The sequence below is a fragment of the Schistocerca piceifrons genome, chromosome 6, assembly GCF_021461385.2.
Source record: "Schistocerca piceifrons isolate TAMUIC-IGC-003096 chromosome 6, iqSchPice1.1, whole genome shotgun sequence".
NCBI classification, from domain to species: Eukaryota; Metazoa; Arthropoda; class Insecta; order Orthoptera; family Acrididae; genus Schistocerca; species Schistocerca piceifrons.
Window position 1 is genome coordinate 356,530,188 of NC_060143.1, and position 18,150 is coordinate 356,548,337.

The 18,150-nt window shown below is 39.9% G+C and overlaps 1 protein-coding gene across 2 annotated transcripts in view; it reads left to right on the forward strand.

Annotated features, from left to right (window-relative positions):
• LOC124802445 (ribonuclease Oy) overlaps positions 1-17,770 on the forward strand; it is a 61,536-nt gene extending 43,766 nt beyond the window's left edge. For both annotated transcript variants that reach the window (XM_047263229.1, XM_047263230.1), the window contains one exon: positions 14,250-17,770. In XM_047263229.1, the coding sequence (XP_047119185.1) occupies positions 14,250-14,507 (258 nt within the window). In that variant the 3' untranslated portion in view covers positions 14,508-17,770. The remainder of the gene's footprint in view (positions 1-14,249) is intronic.
• The last annotated feature ends 380 nt before the right edge of the window (positions 17,771-18,150 follow it).

Below are 18,150 nucleotides of genomic sequence, written 5' to 3' on the forward strand. Positions count from 1 at the left end.
TCCTCTGCAAATGAGGGGCAAACATTGGGTTTTAATGTGAAATCCATTTAATCACAGCATAATAGCCCAGAACATTTTATTAATTATGACCTTTCTGGCTGTGAAAGTTTACATTTTGCGCCCTCTTAGTGCAAACTTCAAACTATATTGTCATGAAATTTCTAAGTTCCAGCTGCAATACCAGGGGAGAAAAGAATAATTTTGCATTACTTTCTGATCTTCCCATATATTATCCCACATTATTGAGGTGTCCCAGTATGTTTGTGGGAAAAATTAAGTGTCCCATTGCCTTTGAAGTGTTGCTGCAATACTAAATATAAATATTGCAAATTGGTGTAAAATGTTTATCTTTGCATGTGATGGACACAAAAATTCTGATTTACAGTATATTAATGGTGCATTTTATTGTTTTTTATATCTAGTAATTCACTTTATAACAATGAAGTCTTAATGATAGATTTGCTATATTAAATGCTCTTGGTGCACGTGTCATGTTGAGTCTGTAATTCACTATATTAAGTGTTCTTATAATGAAACAGTAGAAATTGTGATTAACACTACATTCATCAGCTATTGATATGAAGAAAGTTCAGAGCTTGTTCACAGAAAGAATGTTACTACGAGCAGTGTTAGCCAAAAGAAGCAGCTTGTGTGAATGAATTTTAGCATTGGACTCAGCAGGCAGTGGGTGACCTTTGTCATGTTCAAAATGCAAGATGTTGAAAACTGATCCATGATTGATTTTTACGTTTTTCACTGTTGTTTAGTTTGTGGTATGCTGGTCTTCAAGTACAAGGACCTCCATTTCTCTTGTGATTTTCATTCTTCACAGAGAGATGATGCATTGTTGCTGTGCTCTTCCATCAATTCAGTATTGATCGTTGCAGTGTTCCTCCCCTTCATCTGCAAATACGTCTACACCTATAACCACCATGAACTGCATGGTAGAGGTTATGTCCCATTGTACCAGTTATTAGGGTTTCTTCCCGTTCCATTCACATATGGAGTATGGGAAGAATGATTGTATGAATGCCTCTGTGTGTGCAGTAATTATTCTGATCTTATTCTCATGATCACTGTGTGAGCAATCCGTAAGGGGCTGTAGTATATTCCTAGAGTTATCATTAATGCCGGTTCTTGAAACTAAGTTAATAGACTATCTCAGGATGGTTTAAGTTTATCTTCAAGAGTCTTCCAGTTCCGTTCATTCAATATCTCTGTGACACTCTTCCATGGATCGAATCTGTGACCATTCTTGCTGCCCTTCCGTATATATAAGGGGCATTAAAAAAGAAACTAGCCAGAGGCATAATTACAGAAACCACTATCTGTATGTTAGAAGTAGTGACCCTGGCTGTTGAGACACTTATCCCACTGTGACACAAGGCAGTGAATGGCTGTCTCATAAAATTCCCGGGGCTGCGATGTTAACCATTTTCGCATGTGCAGCAGGACATTGCCGTCCACAGGAGTGCAGGAAAGGTTATGCTGACATTCTTCTTTGACCAAGATGGCCCCCTTCTGATTCACTTCCTTCAGCAAGGGACAACAGTGAATGCTCAGCGTTACTCACAAACCTTGACCACCCTTCGCCGATCAAATCAGAACAAGCAGGCAATGTCACCCGTGGGGTCATTCTGCTCCACGACAATGCAAAGCCTCATATCGCCAACACAGTTGCGGCACTCCTGCAGAAATTCAAATGGGAGGTTGTCAGCCACCCTCCATACAGTCTGGGCTTCTTCCCTGTGATTGTGTCACAGTGGGATAAGTGTCTCAACAGCCAGGGTCAATACTTCTAACATACAGGTACTGGTTTCTGTAATTATGCCTCTGGCTTTTTCTTTTTGAACACCCCTTATATGTTCAGATCAGAAAATGAGTCGTCGCATGATACTCCACTTTATAAATGGTTTGAACCATTTTAGTTTGTCTCCTCTAGTGCCATACTATGGTTCTGTGGTGTGCAGATTTAATTGCGTGCATCAGGACATGTACCTGCAAACAAACAGAACATGAATTACCTAACTATTTTTTCGAGGTGACAATTAAAACTGTATGGCTACACTTCATAGTTGTTCTGAGAACATTCTGTAGATAATTTAGTGTGAAACATTCATTTACATGGCCAGTCACCTATTGCTGACTCTAGGTGGCTTGCCCACAGCACTGAAAATAGTGTTTTTTGTGATTGATGCTTCTTAGATGTTCCCTGCTGTGTGCTCTAGGGACAAAACCTATTTGACAGGCAGCAATGTGCACATTCAAATACGATATTGTAGTGCCTGTCTTATTCACATGTACAATGTCATGTTCCTTCGGGCATACATGCATGCATGTCCGAAGGAACAGGCGTTGCATTGACTACAGATGTTAAGAAATACGTGAAATATATTCCAACGATGGATACCCCTGGCAGGAATATCAACGACGTAGGAAAAGATAGATTGCTACTTACCATAAAGAAGACACATTAAGTTGCAGACAGGAACAATTAAAAGACACTTACATAGAGCATTCGGCCACAGCCTTCATCAACAAAAGAGAAATGCACACCATTCATACACACAAGCAAACACACCTCATGCACACATGACCACCAACTCCGGCAGCTTGGTGGTCACGTGTGCATGAGGTGTACTTGCTTGTGTGTATGTATGGTGTGTGTTTCTCTTTTGCTGATGAAGACTGTGGTCGGAAGCTTTATGTAACTGTCTTTTAATTGTGCCTGTCTGCAACTTAACCTGTCTGCAACTTAACATGTCTTCTTTATGGTAAGTAGCAATCTTTCTTTTGCTACATTGATGAAATGTAGTCCTTCGGTATCCATGCATGTCCAAAGGAACATTGCTTTGTACTTGTGAACAACACAGGTACTGTAATATCTTATTTATCTGCTGACAATGGGCAAGTGACTTTCAATTAAAATGTCTCCCCTGTATGGGAATGTACATAATGAATATGTTAGTACAGGTTTTAGACATCTGGCTGACGACACATGGAAGTTTGGGTCTGGCCTTGAGTTGTGCTTGTACAGCCTAATGGTAAGGTGACTTACTTGTGACAAGCAGGAAATCTGGGTTCGAGTCCTGGTGTGGTACAAATTTGCACTGTCATTATTCCACTATACACTGTTCATATTTGTAACTGTGAACACATTTCAGGTATGACATTCAAATACAGTCCTATCCAGATAGTGAAATTTTGGATATCTTCCATGATGCAAAAAACGTGCATTGCTGTGAGTGTATTGTTACCAACACCTATTCAGAAACTGATGCTAAAATGTCTACTCAGTATTGCATATATATACTAACTACTATATAAACTACAAAAACTTCTTATCTTGTTTTTACACGAGGACTAAGTATTCCTCATTTTTTTGGTAAAGCCTGTATGAGGTGATTCAGGAAATGAACTCAAGCTGTGGCAGACAATCCCTTTAGCAGATAAGGAACAAATATGCTCAACTAAACATATGTTTTAAAATGCTAGAGACAGTTTTATTTATGACACTAAACATTGATCACAGTACATTCATGTGGATAACGTGCTGTTGAGTGGTGTAGAGGTAGGAAGCTCCAAAATATTTAATTATTCATGGAACAATACCAAAAAGACATTGGATGCCATAGGAGGGGTCAGTGCTGTTGACAAAAATATTTTGTGTGTCGAGGTCAAAATTGAGTCTAACTGTGAAGTTATCTGGGCACAAATAGCCCACCTAGGGCAACTCAATTTAACCATTGATTGTTACCAGCCACTCAATTCTGTGATAACAGTTGTAGACTTATTCAAAGAATATTACACTCAGTAGCACAGAAATTCACCAGTCATGCAGTATTAGTTGGAGATGATTTCAACCTACCCAGTATAGACTGGGACATCTGTGGATTCATTGACGGTGGTATAGACAGAAAGTCTTATGAAGCTGTTCTGAGCACATTTTCTGAAAACTTGAACAGCTAGTTCGATAGCCTACAAGCAAAGGAAATATTTTAGACCTTGTAGCTACAAACAGACCTGTCCATATTGACAGTGTTAGTACAGAGACAGGGATTAGTGATCATGTCATGAAATTGTCGTAGTTATGATGGCTACTAAAGTTAATAAATACATCAAGAATGTTAGGGAAGGGATCTGCCCGGATAGCCATGCGTGATAAAGCACCCGTTCCAGGATGGGGAGGTATGCCAGCCCAGGATTGAATCTGCCTGGCGAATTAATGATAGGGATCAGTGTGTCAGCCAGTGTAGATGTGGCTTTTAGGTGGTTTCCCACATCCCATTAGTTGAATACTGGGCTGATTTCCAAGTCCTGTCTCAGTTACATGATTCTCAAACATTTAGAAGACTTACACATGAATGTAGACAGCATGCAGATAGTTGGGTTACACACATTCCACCTTGGGTTGGAGGGGGAGGGGGTGTAAACAGTAAGGGGGTCAAGCCAACCTTTAAACTAAGCATGCCAAATCAAGTAAGTAACCATGTTGATGCTGCACTGATGTGGGACAAAGGCCCAAGAAAAAGAAGGCTAGGGGATTATTTATGCTGGAAAGAGTAGGATAAGCAGTTGTTAGCTTCATATGTAGACAGTGAATGGGCATTATTCAGTTTCATTACAATGGACGTAGAAAATTATGGGCAAGTTTTAAACTGATCACTAATCACTCTCGGGTGAAGATTGTTCCAAGTAAAGGTAATCAAATTTTTATTGATACTAATAAATGGGTTAAAACTAATTCAGTATCATTAAATTGGAAAAGACCTACTATACACAGTTAAGAATCTGTAAGAGATTTCCTTCCAGCATGTGTATAACATATGAAGACGTGCAGATAGAAGAGGTTGATGGTATTAAATATCTGGGATTACAACTCAGTAATAAATTCAGTTGGGAAGGGCATACCATAGAATTGCTGAAGTGCTGAAACAAGTCCGTATTTGCAATACTAATGATATCAGATGTAGGAGATACGACTATAAGGAAAGTAGCATACTTTATTCTGTTATGTCTAACGGGATCATATTTTTGGGTAACTCGTCAAACTTAGAAAAAGTTTTTAGAGTGCAAAGCATGTAATAAGACTCATTTGTGGTGTATATTCAAAAACATCATGTAAAAACCTGATGAAGAGGCTGGGTTTTCTAACCATTGCTTCGCAGTATATTGATTGCTTAGTGAAATTTGTTGCAAATAATATGTCTCATTATCAACCAATAGGTCAGTACGTAGTATCAATACTAGGAATAAGAACAATGTACATAAGGATCTGAAATCACTTTCCTTAGCCCAAAAAGGGGTCCAATATTCAGGAACAACATTTTCAATAAATTTCCTGCAACCATTAAAAACTTGGTTTCAGATAAAGCACGGTTTAAACAGAGTTCGAAAGACTTTTTGGTAGGCAACTCCTTCTACTCTATAGGTGAATATCTTAACAGGGATGCTTGACCACCTTAAGTAAAAATGTCTGTTAGATTTCAGTTTTGACAGCACTAGGTCACAACAGTCAGGATTAAGTTTTTTGTGTATGATAAATTTCTAAAAAGTGCATAACTGTGTTTCATCCTGACAGTGTATTAATTCTATAAATATCAGCAGTTCCAGTTTACTGTAATGTATTCACATATTCTGACAATTTCCTGACAATGATCAGTGAAGTGAGTATTAGATGAAAATGTTCTACGTTTCTTTTGTCGTACTTCCTGAAATGCTCCACACCCACAAGAATTATCTCATTTTTAGGTCTATGGAAGAAATACTGAATCTAATGTAATCTAGTGTAGTACTTATATGGTTTCATTAGTTATCTCCGGTACAGGAAAGGCACTTGAACAATTAATAGCCAAATACAAAATATAATGAAAACCTGTGAGTCTTGAAGGGAAAGATATATATTCCTCAAGTTCCTTGTAGAGAATATGATATTCCCCTCCTGAACCATGTAATTGTAACATATTTTGAACTCACACCCTTCTTTTGCTTTTTTCTTCCTCCTCTAATATGAGTTATAAATTGCAAGTTGCAAACCATTGAGCCTGATGAATGCTATTTTCACACCATTGTAGACTCCAGCACTCACGCATATAAACTACTGCAGTATATGTATACTTTCCATATAAAACAGTTGAGAAATGTCTTGTGAGGTGCACAATCCCCTGAAAAAATAGCCGAGAACAGCCAAGTGATTTCAGATTACATGAATTGAATTGAATTGAAGTGACGTGACATTCAGCATGAATACACCCTGATACTGACTTCCTGTGCAACATTAAAGATGTGATGGTGACATTCCATCAAGTGTGAATCGACCTTAAGTGAAAAAGGATATAATAGATCCACCATAGTTTAATAACAAAATTTAGAAAATATTGAGGAAGTAGATAGTGTTGCACTTTTGGGTCAAAGAAGAATGTAGAAATGTTTACAAGCAAAAGTTAGAAATTCATATACTGATGCGACAAAAGTTATGAGGTAGTCAGATACACATATACCAATGGTGGTACTATCACATACACGAGGTATGAAAGGGAACTGAATAGGCAGAGCTATCATTTGTACACAGGTGATTCACATGAAAAGGTTTCCAACGCGATTATGGCCACACGACAGGAATTAACTGACTTTAAATGTGGAATGGTAGTTGGAACTAGATGCATGGGACATTCCATTTCGGAAATCGTTAGGGAATTCAATAGTCCATCATCCACAGTGTCAAGAGTGTGCTGAGAATATCAAATTTCAGGCATTACCTCTCATCCAGGATAACACAGTGGCTGATGACCAACAACCAAGAGCAGCAGTATTTGTGTAGGGTTGTCATTGCTAACAGATAAGCAGCACTGTGTGAAATAGCCAAAGAAATATATGTGGGACACACAATGAACGTATCTGTTAGGATAGTGCAGCGAAATTTAGCATTAATGGACTATGGCAGCAGACGACCGACGCGAGTGCCTCTGCTACCAGATGAGATTGCCTGCAGTGCCTCTCCTGGGCTAGTGACCATATCAATTGGACCCTAGATGATTGGAAAAGTGTGGCCTGGGCAGATGAGCACCAATTTAAGTTGGTTAAGAGCTGATGATAGGGTACAAGTGAGGCACAGACCCCACTAAGCCATAGACCCGAGTTGTCAACAAGGCACTGTGCAAGTCAGTGGTGGCTCCATAATGATGTGGGCTGTATTTACATGGAATGGACTGGGTCTCTGGTCCAACTGATTGTTGACTGTAAATGCTTGTGTTTGGCTACTTGGAGACTGTTTGTGGCTTTTTATGGACTTCACGTTCCCAACTAACGAGGTGCCATTTCACTGGGTCACAGTTGTTTATGATTGGTTTGAAGAACATTCTGGATAGTTCGAGTGAATGGTTTGGCCACCCATATCGCCAAACATGAATCCCATCAAACATTTATGGGACATAATTGAGATGTCGGTTCATACATAAAAATCCCGCACATCAACACTTTTGCAATTATGGATGGCTACAGAGGCAGCATGGCTCAATGTTTCACCATGGGACTTTTCAGTGACCTGTTGAGTCCATGCCACATAGCGTTGCTGCACTACACCAGGCAAAATGAGTTCCATCCCTTGACTTTTGCCACGTCAGTGTATGTCTATAAAAAGAATGATGCGCAAAGCATAAAACAACTTTCACCGTTATACTTTAGTGAAAGGTCTTGCCAAGAACCTGAAAAAATTCTGGTTCTACAGAAAATCACTAAGCGGGTCAAAGGCTTCTATCCAGTCACTTGTTGACAAGTCTGTACAGTTGACTGTACAGACATACTGTCGTGTGACTGTCACACTGACTCCCATATGGGGGGGGGGGGCAGTAATAGGGACCCGATGCATAGAAAAGCAACTGAAGGAGTTGAGAACAGATAAGTTGTCAGGTCTTGATGGAATTCCAATTTAGTTTTACTGAGAGTGTTCTGTACTTAGTTTGCATTTATTGTTAATCTCTCTCCTAGCACAAAGTCCCAAGCAAATGGAAAAAAGCGCAGGTGACTCATGCATATAAGAAGGCCAAAAGACCAACAAAACTTGAAGATATTCGTAGTTTGAAACAATAAATTTCCATGAGGCAGAAAAGCTTCTATGCTTCTATCCAAATCAACATGCATTTAGAAAGCATTACTTGCATGAAATGCAACTTGCCATTTTCTCACATGACATACTACAAACCATGGATGGAGGGCAACAGGCAGATTTCATATTCCTAGATTTCTGAACTGTGTTCGATGCAAGACTGTTAATGAAGATCCGTGCATATGGAATAGGTTCCCAGATAATGTGAGTAGCTCAGACTTCTTAAGTAATAGAACCCAGTCTGTTGTCCACAATGGCAAGTGTTCATCAGAGACTAGATTATCATCAGAATTTCCCCAGGAAAGTGTGATAGGACCACCTTTTTCTCTATATACATAAATGATCTGATGACTAGGGTGAGCAACAATCTGTGACTATTTGCTGATGATGCTGTAGTACATGGGAAAATATTGTAGCTGAGTGCCTGTAGAAGGAACAGGATGACTTAGACAGAATTTCTATTTGATATGATTTATTTATTTTATTTTATTGCAAGTTCCATTGATCCTGATAGGGAGTTGTAAGGATATGGAAAGAGTCAGTATTTTTACTATGTTAACAATACAGCAGTACACAATTTGGTTAATTCATGACAAGACTCATAGTAACAACATGGAACACCAGAAGAAATAAAAACATATTACATACATCAGAAGTAACACTTGTGTGTACACATTCAAATTAACATGTGGGTTATCATGCTAGGCTGGTTAGTAATAACACCCTTTAAATATTGTAAAAGCATTTATTAGACGCTGAGGCAAGAAGAACGAACATGGCATTGCACAAGTTGCGTGCCGAGAGAAATAGAGCAAAAGCAGTTCAAAGAGGTCAGAGTCAAAGATAGGGTGCTCTGTGAGAAGAAAGAATGAGTGTTGGTCTTGGCCGTGATATCAAAAAGAGGGACCGCCTCGACCCCGTGGGTTATGCAGTCGTTGATTGATAAGATGTATCTGTACCCCTTGGAAGGGGAGAGGGGATCAACGATGTCGATGTGAACATGCCAAAGGCATCCTCTTGGAATGTCAGACTTGCCTAATGGAGGTCGAGCGTACCTGCCGACCTTGCTAAGCTGGCATGGTACGCACGTGCGGGTCCACGTGTGGCAGTCATGCTTCACGCCGGGCCAGACAAAGTGCTCAGTAATCAGCCTCATCGTGGCTTGGGTTCCAAGGTGAGCAAAGACATGCAAAGCAATAAATACCCCGTGACGAAGGGCAGTAGGGACCAGGGCAGGGAGTGCCTGTAGAGATGTTGCAAAGGACCGGGCTCATCAACCTGTGTAGGATGTGGGGTTGGACAGAGAGTGATGACTCATTGTCCGAAATTAATCGCTGTATATCGTCTTCTTCAGACTGAAGTCGGGCGAGCTCTTCCAGATTCAGCAGTGCGGTTGGCACGCAGATGCGGGATAGGTAGTCTGCAACAACATTCTCCGCGCCGTGGATATAGCATGCGCCGCAAGAGTGCTGACAGATCTAGTCCATATGGCGGAAACGCCTCGGCGGAGGGTCCTTAGGTTACGAATAGCATTTGATGAGCAATGCTTTCACCATCGAATACTTGTGCGAGGTGGGTGGTGCGAGAAGCAGATTGCTGATGAGGTCTGGATGAGCATGGAGGTGACTCACCAGGCAGGCAAAACATGCGTCATCGTCCGAAATACCTTGGATATCCAGAAGGTCATGAAAAATCGCCCCTCAAGGTCACTACGGAAGTGTTTAATCGCCTCGTACACAGCGTGGAGATCATGGTCGAAAGCCGACCACTTACACTGGCTCTTAGTCAGTTTCTTTGAAAAGAAGGAGAGGGGTTGGGTTGAGTCCACAGTGTGCTGTTGTAAAACAACACCCACAGCTGAGTCACTGGCATCAGTCGTGATCGAAACACGGGCCTCAGGATCAGGGTGGGTGAGAAAGGCACTCGATGAGCAATGCTTTCTCCATCAAATACTTGTATGAGGCTGGCGGTGAGAGAAGCAGATTGCTGATGAGGTCCAGATGAGCATGGATGTGACTCACCAGGCAGACAAAACATGCATCCTTGTCCAAAATAACTTGGATATCCAGTAGGTGATCCACTAATGTGAACCAAGTCTTTGGGTTATCTTTTTGCAAAGCAGGCAGTATAGGAAACCTGCCGGGTAGCACATGTTGAGGCAGTACTGGCAGACTGAGTTTCGTGTGAGCAGAGCAGGATGCCCCCAACACCAGAAATGCAGTAGCAGTGGACAGTGTGCCACCTGAGGTCTGCGTGGGGGGGGGGGGGGGGGGCACATGTAGCACACGGTGTGGAGTGTGCGGGTGCAAAAGTTGGCATGGTGTGTTCAAACTCCAGGCCCGACGATGAATGCAGCATGGGTGTAACGGCCAATGTCGTTGCAACAGCGGGCAGATGGTGGTCACAGTGCAGCCACGGGCGGGCTGACCCGGTAACCGGGGCGGGTGGAATGGCTGGTACCGTTATGAAAGCAGGCGGAAGGCGGTTGTGGTGTGACCACGGAGTGACGCTCGCAAAAACCGATGCGGTCAAGGCGACCTGCATCGCCGAGTTGACGTGCGGCATGTCAAACCAAACCGAAGGAGACTGTGTAGCTGAGGGATAAACCACAATGTCCTTAACTGGATGATCGTCCACGATGTCATTAGGCAGCGTGCACTTGCCATTGTTGAGCTGCCGCACTTGACGGTGGCCACGTTCAGTTGGTTAAGGTTAAGTGGCCGGGTGTAGATAATTGTTCATTTTTAATTGAATGTGCATTAGGTACACTTGATCACTCATGGTCACAAGCACAGCTAATAGGATGTGTGGCACTAGCACTGAAAGACACTGGTAGATCCATTGTTCCGAAAACAATGTGGGCTGCCACATAAAGTCTGTTAATGATGAAGAGAAGCACAAAATAACTCGTGATTGCACGACGACAATGTCGGGGTCACCACTGTGGGTTATCACATTTCGCTGGTCGGCAATAACATACTTTAAATATCATAAATGCATTTATTGGACACCGAGGCAAGAAGAACAAACATGGCAGTACACAAGTTGCGCACTGAGAGAAGTAGAACAAAAGCAGTTGAAAGAGGTCAGAGTCAAAGATAGGGCACTCTGTGCTAGAGACACCACAAACAATATCAAACAATGGAAAATCCAGGATGGAATGTAACAATATTAGGGAAGGAATATTGCTACTCACCATATAGCAGAGATGCTGAATCGCAATAGGCACTACAAAAAGATTCACACAATTATAGCTTTCGGCCATCAAGGACTTAGTCAACAATACACACACACACACACACACACACACACACACACATACACACACACTCATGCTAACGCGAACGCAACTTGCACTTCCAAGTTGCGTTAGCGCGAGTGTGTATGCACATGTGTGTATGTGTGTCTATTGGTGACAAAGGCCTTAATGACCGAAAGCTATAATTATGTGAATCTTTTTGTTGTGCCTATCGCGACTGAGCGTCTCTACTATGTGGGGAGTAGCAACTTTCCTTCCCTAATATTGTTACAAACAGTATTCAAGTATTTGAGCAACAATATAACACTACAGCAAAAAATAGTTTACATTTATGCTTACATTGAATGGCTAACTCAGTTATGTAATAAAAATTTACTCCTATGCACTAAAAAATTCACTAATTGAATAGAATGACTTTTGTATTAGGTATTCCTTCAGTTTTCTATTGAACTTTGGTGTTTCAGGAGCAAGACTTTTGATGACAGTGGGCAAAGCATTGTAAGTTTTGATGCTTGTATAATTTGCTCCTTTCTGTACAAGGGTATAGTTTGAGTGGTTACTATGAAAGTCCTCTTTTAACCTTGTGTTGTGACCATAAATATAAGTTAATGTAGAAGAATCGGAAAAACAATTCTGTAATGTTCAAATGCAATATTAGTGGTGTGCTGCTTGACACTTGTCACATTGATTAATTGTTTACCGTGAGAATTTTAGGAAAGTGTACCTCATCTATAAAGGAGGCCAAGTATAGAACATTTGTGCAACCCATTCTTGAGTTCTGATTGAGTGTTGGTGATCCCCATCATGTCAGATTAAAGGAAGGAATTGAAGGAATTCATAGGCATGGTGCTAGATTTTTTTAGTATAGATTTGATTAACAAATGAGTGTTATTGAGATGCATCATGAAATCAAAAGAGAATTCCTGGTGGAAGACGATGCTTTTTTCATGAAATGCTGTTGAGAAAATTTAAAGGACGAGTATTTGCAGCTGACTGGAGAAAGATTCTGCTGTCACTAATGTACATTTCACGTTAGGACAGGATAGACAAGACAAGTGAAATTAGGGCTTTTACAGATGCATATAAAGCATCATTTTCCCTTGCTCTATTTGCAAGTGGAACAGGAAAGAAAATGACTAGCAGTGATGCAAGATTTTCTCCAACATACACCATATGGTGGGTTGCATAGTATGTATGTAGATGTAGAAAAGTCAAGTCAGCAAGATAATCCATGATCATAAATACAAAGATAAAAATATTTCAAATTAATACCAAGAAGCGTAGCAATGCTGCTCTTCTACAACCTCTGCACTGTGGCTGACTTCTTGTGATAAGGTCAATGAGCAGGTCTGCCAACATACTTTCCTAAGCAATGTGTCAGTATTCTTGTCGTCAGTTTGCAACTACGGTAATCATTAAAACACACACACACACACACACACACACACACACACACACACACACGTGTATGGGAGAAAACTGTGAAAAGTGTAATCAGGCTATATCAGAAGTTATAGTGCTTCTTCCCAGAGCTACTTGTGGTACTTAATCTCCTGGAGTGGTGTTTTATCAAAGAATTCCTGTCACCAAAACAAGTTGCATGACATGTCTTTCGTGAAAATATTCCTTTATTCTCAAACTGTGGAGCTCTTCATGAGGTACTGTTGCTATCAGTGTTCAGATAATGTGCTGTGTGCAGTTGAATGTTCCAAGGCTTTGAATAATCAGAGAGGAACTATGTGTAATAATAGGTGGAACAAAAAATTATTCAGTAACAGCTGTAGATACTAGTGCTCACAGCCTGCATCAATTGACAAACAAATAAATGTGTGTGTGTGATTTCCTATGGGACCAAACTGCTGAGGTCATCAGTCCCTAGATTTACACACTACTTAAACTAACTTATGCTAAGAACAACACACACACCCATGCCCGAGGGAGTACTTGAACCTCCGGCAGGAGGGACTGCGCAGTCAGTGACATGGTGCCTCTAACTGGACAAACAAATATTTAAATTAAATGTCCACAGCAATATGGTCATTTCTTGGTCCAGACAGGGCATGTCATCATATTTCTTAAAGTTCATCATTAAGAGTAGTGGGACCATACTAATTCCCTTCTGTATAAGGCAGAATCAAAGCATATCATCGTACATCATACTTTTTGTGTTGCTGTAGTTGCTCCATCTCTTCTTGGTAATGACAGGGCAGAAGTCTGTCCTCCAATAGGAGCTCACAAAACCTCATTTCGCAGGGTTTTGTTGTCAGATATTGTCACTGATGAGCTTGGAATGGCAGAAAGAAGAAGTTAATTTTATTAAAAGGACATTTTTTCAGTATTTGCAACGTCTTTATGCCATTTCTTTCAGTGCAGTCTTGCTATGGGAAGGAAGAAGTGTAGCACAGTTTCTTCCTGAGACATCACCTGTAAATACAGTTTGAGCTGCAGTGAAAAATCATTTTTCTGAATGTCTGATCTTAAGATAAATTCTTAAAACACCTAAAAAAATTGGTACTTTTATTCAATATCTGTTCATTTTTGGTTATTCATAAGACATAATATGATGATAATATTGCTGAATATACATTATACCATTCTACTGAACTGAAGTTTTATTTAGAATAAGATTGTAATACTCAGTGGGCTTTTGTGAACTTTTATTTTACTATGGAAGCCTCTCAAATAGTACTGTGGTAGTACATTTGCTAATTTTATTGACTGCCTTTAGTCCTGCTTGTGGAGGATGTGTAATGCTTTTCACGCGGAAATGCCTCAAGCTTCTTTATAGATTGTTATTGTGTGTATATTTTTTATTTTTGTGTGAGTCCAAACATATGTTTTCACAATTTTTAACTAAGGAATCTAATTCATATAATATTTTTTCAGGGCAATGCTTACCTTTTTGAAATTAGGATCTGCTTTAACAAAACGCTGGAGCTTGTAGACTGTGATGGCATTAAAATGAAGACATCTATGGATAGCCTCATAACAAATTGCCCACACGATAAACCAATTTTTTATCCTAGTAAGCTGCCATCACTGCCAGAAGGTAGAGAGATAAGCTATTCTCACTATTCAGTCAAGTCACAATGGCCACTGAGGCTGCTCAAGGTCATACAGTTTCTACAGTGGTTCACATTTTAGGATATGAAACATGTTTTGTCTATGGAGCAAACTATTTTTCAACTTTAGTTGCAAAACCTTAAATATTTTACTAGCTGAAAATGTACTGTGATATTTTTTGAGATTTGTTGTAGTAAAATATGTCACTCAGACATCATATTTAGTGTCATGTGTCATGTGGTTTCATTTTACTATGGAAATTTCTAATTAATCTCTGAAATGATTAAACGAAATGTAATATGTGTTGTTGCAAATGACTAGGGGAGACCGGCGACAAAAGTAAAATTTTGCATATTGAATTTTTTTATTACCTCCTTATAAACTTTTGAAACAAAAGGAATTAATGTGTGTGTTCTCTGAAGCTTTCCTAACATAGATGAATTTAGTTCCACACAAAATTACTTATGTTTGGTATTTGTAAAACTAATTTTAAGGCATCTGTGTTCCTGTTACTTGTGTCCCCGTTACCAGGGACGATAGTAACACAAGTACGTTTCGAAAGTAACATAATAAGTTAAACCACATTTTATTACCTAAAGGACTCATACAGTAATTTAAAGTACATTACCATTACAAAACATTAATTAAACATCAATAAACTTCAATTCTCATTAATTTACAATTATTATATTAATTAAAATAGCAATTAATAGCACTGAATGAATGCAGGCTTTATGAGTAAATGTTCAGTGAGTCAGTAAAAGAGAAAAGTAATGCATATCTTAGTCCTATTCAGATTCACAATTGTGGCACACATAAATATTTCCCCCCTTTGGTACAAGCAACACAAGACCAACCCTTACATTCCCAACACTGAATCCACTTCTCTTTATGATGACTGTGATGGAAAGGCTCGACATATACAATGCAGTAGCTATCATTGTCTTCCGATGATGATTCTTCAGGTTTTTTCTGTTTTCGCACTCTTGGCTGGCTGCTTTTTAAATTTAGCTTCTTTTCCACTTTTTTCGCCCGGGGATGGGCCTTTAGCTCTTCTTCCATAGTCAGTTTCTCTGGAATGTCAGTCAAAATTGCAGACTTTCTCCCTTTTCTTCCTTCTTGCCTTGGATCTGCTTTTGGTTACGGGCAAACACCTTAGGGTGAAAAGGTTGCGTGAACTGAATAAGATGGTTGTAAACCACTAGGTCCTGCACCACAGGCTGATATGTGAAAGTGTTTTCTTGCATATTGCTACTGGATCCGGATTAGATGTCCTTCCAGCTTCAGATGGGTCACTAGAAAATGCTAATGGTTCTGCTAAGGACATAGTTTGCTTTCCATAATTGGAAGCTTGTGCTGGGCGATCAGTGACAGAAGATGGTGCAAAATTGATTTCACTGAACACATTACTATTAAATGGTACTATGCCTGTGCAGTGAAACCATGCTGCAATGTTTTTGGGAGTTACAGCAAGTGGAAGTGCTTCCCTTACAATTGAAGGGATGTCATAAATTGACATGGTCTTTCGCGGATGATTCTTGATCCAGTTGTCAGCAAAAGCATTCACCATCTTTTTGAATGGACCATCAACTGAATGGTCTAGAGGCTGCATCCCGTGTGTACAGTGCAGTGGGAATGACAGCATAACAATCCCCTTGCTTTTGCAAAAATTCAGGCTTCTGATGGATGTATGAGATTTGTGATTGTCGAGAAGCAGAAAACATTTGTGCTCAGGAGTTGGTTTAGCAAATTTTATGAAATGACACAAGAATAACAAAAGTTATTCCTGTTGCATCCAGTCACTCGCATTTCCTGCTCCAATGCAACCAATAAGACCGTCTCAAATAAAATGGCCATGATACCTCAAGCGAAGGAATACAAAGAGAGATGGTGTGCTGTTACCCTGAGCGTTGATGGCAATAGCAACAGTGACAAGAGTGCCTCTTTCAGCCGATGTGATAGCTCCTACCTGCTTTATTCCCTGTTTAGCAACAATCCTGTTTGATTTCTAAACAGTGGTGACATCTGTCTCGTCCATATTCAAGATGTCCATGGGCTCTAAATTATATCTCTCCATAACGCTAGCCAGGTTGTTGAAAAAGGCAGCCACATTTGTTGGATTAAAGCTCATTGCTCAAGCAAGACTTGTGGGTTGAGGCAACCGAATAGACAACTGGGGATTCCTCTTCATGAATGCTGAAAATCAGTCTGGACCAACAGTTTGATTGTCCACTCAAGTTGATGGAACTGGTATATTGTTTGTCGTTGCCAGTTCGTGACCTAATTTATGGATATCCTTAGGGCAAAGTCCATAAAATATCTCAGACACTTTAATCACATATTCAGTTATAATTTTTTCGTGTTCATCGGAGAACACTCATTTTACACTTCTATATCCAACACGAGGCATTGGTGTCCTACTATCATGCATACGTTTCTCCTTCTTTTTAATGTACCAATGCAATGTTACATGGCATACATTGTGTTTCTTTGCTACTGCTCTATTACTTATGATATAATTTGCAACATCATCTGCCACAGTTTGATAAACAGTAGTAGGCGTTAGTCCTTTGTAGTCGTCCTAACCCGTGTTTGTGGCATAATTTCCTGTAACGAAATAACTAAGTAAATAATGAGTCTGTTCAGTAATAACGAGTTTGTTCAGCAAGACACTGCTACTCCTGACAGTATCATGCCTAATTTACTGTTTGCTAATGGGGGGGGGGGGGGGGGGGAACTGCAGCTAATAATACTTCCTCAGTAATGGGGACGAAAGAAACACTGTTACTTCCATCCCCAGCAGTAATGTTTCTTTTGTCCCCAACCACTCCTTTCTGTTTAATTGATATATTAGACACAATCTATACAAGTAATGAAAATGTTGACAATGGTGGCATAAAACTGAAAGTTTCACATAGTTAAATTATTACATTTACAGAGTAATGCCACCATTATCACAAAACTAAGAAAATTGAGAAAACTTATGTGAGAGACTGAAAAAACGTTTTACTGCGGCACACTCAACAGAGACTCTCCAATACTGGCCAACAATTGGTAGGCAGTTGGGAAACATGAAGGGAATACAGTGTTTGAATCACTTGATTTTCGGAGCTACAGGCGAATGTAGTGGAGGGATGTTACTTTCATATCGTGTTACTCTTGTCCCCGGTCTCCCCTACATGCTTTCTTCATTTTCAAGTAGGTAATTTCATTGTTGTAGGATGTTCCTGAAACAGCTAAAACAAACATTTTACTATGGCAGACAGAAGGGTGGAGCACAGAGACATGTAACAGGAAATAGCATTCACATTAGCTTTGGAGCTCTTGCTCTCTTTTTTTTAAAAGCAGAGGTACACTCATTCACACACACAGCCATGCAAATGGTGTGCTTGTTTGTACATTTGCTAGAAAAAGAACAAGAGCTCAAAAGGTAGTGTGAATGCTGTTTCCTGTTACTTGCCTCTGTGCTCCATGCATCAGTCCGCTATAGGTGAGTGGTTGTCTTTCATTTATTGTACCTATTGCGCCATCCAGGAATTCCCATTATTGTGAAATTGCATTTTACGTAGTTGAGAATCTCTATCTGGTAAATTAAATTTTCTTCTGTTTTATTAAAAATAGTATGAAATAAGATTATTGACAAAGTATGTGGTTGAAATTTTCACTCTTGTCATATATTCTATAAATTGTTGCGCAATATGGTATGTAGTATTATTCAAGTATC